This window comes from Prunus mume, linkage group LG1 (genome assembly GCF_029339155.1).
Source record: "Prunus mume cultivar Tortuosa linkage group LG1, ASM2933915v1, whole genome shotgun sequence".
NCBI classification, from domain to species: domain Eukaryota; kingdom Viridiplantae; phylum Streptophyta; class Magnoliopsida; order Rosales; family Rosaceae; genus Prunus; species Prunus mume.
The window spans coordinates 29,245,782-29,249,966 of NC_142698.1; the positions used below are offsets into that span (position 1 = coordinate 29,245,782).

At 36.8% G+C, this 4,185-nt stretch overlaps 1 protein-coding gene across 1 annotated transcript; it reads left to right on the plus strand.

Annotated features, from left to right (window-relative positions):
* The first annotated feature begins 624 nt into the window (after positions 1–624).
* LOC103326481 (E3 ubiquitin-protein ligase RSL1-like) lies at positions 625–3,968 on the plus strand. Its single transcript, XM_008228717.2, has 3 exons — positions 625–1,824; positions 2,166–2,920; positions 3,793–3,968. The coding sequence occupies exons 2-3, from the start codon at positions 2,169–2,171 to the stop codon at positions 3,893–3,895; spliced, it is 855 nt and encodes a 284-aa protein (XP_008226939.2). The 5' UTR covers positions 625–1,824; positions 2,166–2,168; the 3' UTR covers positions 3,896–3,968.
* Positions 3,969–4,185: the final 217 nt, after the last annotated feature.

Here is a 4,185-nt window from a genome sequence, read left to right on the forward strand (position 1 = left end):
GCTTTTAAAAGTACTTTAAAAAAATTTAAAGAATCCCAAAATATTATAATAAATATAGAAAATAAAAATTCATAGGATCCCAAAATAAAAACACGACTTAAAAAAGTATGAACTTCACCAAGTACAATTTTTAATCATTATGTTGTTAAATTATAATCCTTCACAAGGTCCGCTTCAGTTGAACTTTGTAATTTTCTCCATGCTTAACCTGTAACCCTCTGTAGGTTTGAACGTATTGTTTCATTAGTTAGTGGCTTCAAAGTAACAGGACAGCCCAGTCCTTGACAAAATGCAACTTCTCTATGGACGTAATTTAAACAGTTTTCTCTTTGGGGCCAAATATTGACTACCATGCACCTGTGCATCCATACCCTACTCAGTGTCCATTAGTACTAGTGCAAGCTCTCTGTTTCCAACTATAGTTTAGGTCCTGTTGGATATGCCTCCCGTTATTAGCTCATGTATGTTCTTCTGTTTGTTTTCATGTAGAGCTGGCACGACGTGAGAAGGAGAGAAGGGAAATAAGACAGAGGTGGGTCTGGGGCTCCATCGCTGCTGCCTTAACTCTTGGTACTGCAGCCTTAGCGCATACTCTTCTATCCCGTCTGTTGGGCTTTTTTGGGTTTTATTAGGAGATAAAAAGAGAGAAAAAAGAAAGGGTATTTTGGCATTTAAAAAAATTAAATATGGGTATTTTTGGTATTTTAAAAGTTTCATTAAAAGGAGCCAAATGCTTCCCTTGTTTTGTCCTGCAGCACTTTTAAAAAGAAGCACCTCTCAAGTGCTTTTTCCAAAACCACTTCAAGTGCTTTTGGATCTCAGCGCTTTTGCAATTTTTGCCAAACACCATTTTTAAAAGACAAAAGCGTTTTCACCCATTTAAAAGCGATTTTCGCTGCCCCAAAAGCACTCTCAACGAGCCCGTCATGTCACCTTGTTTACCTAATGATTAGTGTTAAGCTGTGATTAGTTAGTAATTAGTTAAGCTGGTTGTCAAAGCCACGTGCTATCACGTGAAGTAGTTAGAAGTCTGTTAATGACTTTGCTTAATCAGTAAGCTAAAGACTAGGTATATAAGCCAAGGATTGTATGTGGAGCTGTATTAAGGCCAGGGGTGGCCTTGGCCCCCAAATTATATATTCGATGTGGTAACAAATGCAAAGAATATTTGCTATAATTAAGCTTATGGTGGCCCCCTCACCACAAATCAGTACTTTTCAAAATTGTATTTCAGTATGAGTGTAATAGTAAAATTATACTATATTTATGAAAGAAAACCACTTATTTTAATACAGCGCTTTTGTAAGTAATAATTTACATAATAGGCCGAAAAAAATATACAACTAAACTTTTTGTGTTTAATGTTTTGGTCCCCTCAAATATAAAATACTAGCCGCCCCTGTTTCTTGATATACTGTAGAAATACACGGAAGCTTCGATTCTTTCACTCTCTCTCTTCAATTCTCTCTGCTTCCTCTGTTACAGTTAGCACACCTCTCTCTCCCTCTCAACCCTTCGAGGCCTCGTCACCTCCACCTTCATCATCATCAAAGGCTTTGGTGACGAGCGACTGTTTCAAATTGTACTGCAAGGGTTTGCTGAGGGAGGAAACCTTTGATATTTGGGGGGGAGGAAGGTGGTGGTGGTTGGAGCTGGAGTTGCCATCTGTGATCGCAGGGACAACTTGATATTCGAAAGTAGGAAGAATCTCAAAAGTTTTAATCATTTTCCTGTGTGGAGCAGGAAAACAGCTGAGCTTTTGGCTCTCACTTCGAAGTTGAAAAGGGTCATATTCTTTGTGATGATTATCTGATTTACCAATATGTGAGTTTTAAAGTACTAATCTTCATTTTCTTTTATCAATCTTATTATTAAGTTCATTTTTTTCTGTAAATTTGTTTCTGGGACAAAGAAAATTATTAGATTTAGTATGTTAGATTTCTTAATTATATCACTACTTTGAGCAAGGATTCATGTATTAACACCATTTTGTCCAGCTAGTACTTTTTTTTTTCTTGATGAAATGATCCAAAAGAGGATTCAAATGAGTTTCAGCAAGCCAAGTTTTATTATTCGTTTAATTCTCATCTTCATTATTGCAGTTAACATTCATTAAAAAACCATGCTCACATGAGTTTTATGTGATTGACGTTTTATTGTCACAGGTCATGAGCACACTTCCTGGAAGCAGTGAGATTTCGGCATTCGTCAATCAAGTGACTCGTTTGGAAAGAACCTTTGCATATTGCAGCTTGTGTTTAGTGGTGGCATTAAGTTTGCTTCGAAACTTGCAATTTGAAACTATAGCTTCTCAGAGCACCTCCCCTGCAGCAACTTGCAAAGCCATGAGTGTGAAGGAGACTTGTTTGATTTGCTTTGAAGACAATCCTATTGCTGGAATGTTTTCAATTGGTACTTGTCATCACAAATATTGCTTGTCTTGTATGAAACATCATGTGAAAGTGCAATTGCAAAGCGGGATTGTGGCACAATGCCCTCATAAAGACTGTAAGTGTGAAGTGAATACTGAAACCTGTAAAAAATTCTTGTCACCTGAACTTGCTGACATTATGATCGAAGGAATCAAGGAATCTTCTATTCCTGTTACGGAGAAAGTGTACTGCACATTTCCGAGGTGTTCTGCGTTGATGTCGAAACAGGAAGTCTTGGAACATACCAAGACTTCTTTTGCTAGTGAGGGAGGCAGGAAGTGCATGAAATGCCATCAGTATTTTTGTATCAATTGCAGGGTGCCTTGGCACTATGATATGAGCTGCTATGATTACCAAAGATCAGAAACCTATTCCCGCTCGGAAGACCAATTGGTAAAGTCCCTTGCAATGAAGAAACTATGGCGCCAGTGCTCGAAATGCAAACATATGGTTGAACTTGATTGTGGTTGCTACCACATCATTTGCAGGTGCTTTACTCTCCTCCACTCCAATTTGATTAATCTTTTGGTTTCTTATGTCCTGCTTTAGTCCCCTTTTTTTTAATCATTTCTAAAATTAGCTATGTCATATAGGGAAGAATGTACAATAAAAAGGCAAATAATTTTTTGTTTTTTTCAGTCACTCATCTCAAACCTTATCAATAGAATCTCCAATACACCCAATATATCCAAATTCACAATTTGTTAAAATTTTATCACAGTTGGTGCATCTCAACCTGTAACGCTGTTAAATGCCTATTTAAATTCCCAAGTTTGTAGGTAAAGGAATCCCTCAAATCCTAGTTGGAACCGAAAACCAAAACCAAAACCAAAATCAACTAGAAAACACATTAAAAGCAAGGTACTAAGATTTCCCTGTTGCTCAAAGTAGGGGAGTGTTTTTCTTCTCTTAAAGGCTTTTCCTATTGAGAGAGGCGATAATATACTAAACTCACACACTACATGGATGTTAGGACTTGAGTATTTGATAAAGCCACATGTATAAAAGTTTTAAAATTTGGGGTCGGATACTTCAATATGCATTCCCTTTACTAGCTGTAAAAGGGAGTGGCCACTACATCAAACTTGCTAGCAAAGTTACTTTGGTTTCACTTTATTTATTTTTTTCTCTTACAAGGAAAGTTAAGAAAAGGTTTCACCCTTGTTCTTCTCTTCTTTTTTTTTTTTTTCCTTTACTAGATGCTGCTACATTTTCATGACTCCGTCCCAATAGAAAAACTTTCATGCAATGGGATGCCACTATGGTAGTATCCGCATGGCAATGCACATTCTGTGTAGGTAAATTGTTCTCTTGTACGAATCCTTGGTGTTTGTCTCATGTTTGCAATGTCTTTATGTAGATGTGGACATCAGTTTTGCTATACTTGTGGAGCTGAATGGAAGAACAATAGAGCAACATGTTCCTGCCCACTCTGGGACGAGCATTACATTATACGGCCATAACGATTGGGACTATAGTGTAACATTATATATGAACCGCCCGTTATCAAATTACGTACACATTTTACAACTAAAACAGATTGCCTGATCCAGTCATGTTTTGCTTTCTTCTTTGCTTATTATTATTATTATTATTATTATTATTATTTAATCATGGAAAAATGTGGTTGTAACTTGTAAGAGAGAGGGAGGGCGTAGAAAGAGTGTTAAACCACTTTGCATTGCTCAAGCTTCTATCATAAATTATTAAGGACTTCCTTCTGAATATAAATAAATTGTTCCAAACCCTCTAC

What these genes read in the sequence shown, in the direction of transcription:
- LOC103326481 (XM_008228717.2), top strand. Translation starts at nt 2,169, where the DNA reads ATGAGCACACTTCCTGGAAGCAGTGAGATTTCGGCATTCGTCAATCAA. An exon ending in TGCTACCACATCATTTGCAG is followed by an intron (nt 2,921 to 3,792) that starts GTGCTTTACTCT and finishes GTCTTTATGTAG; the next exon opens with ATGTGGACATCAGTTTTGCT.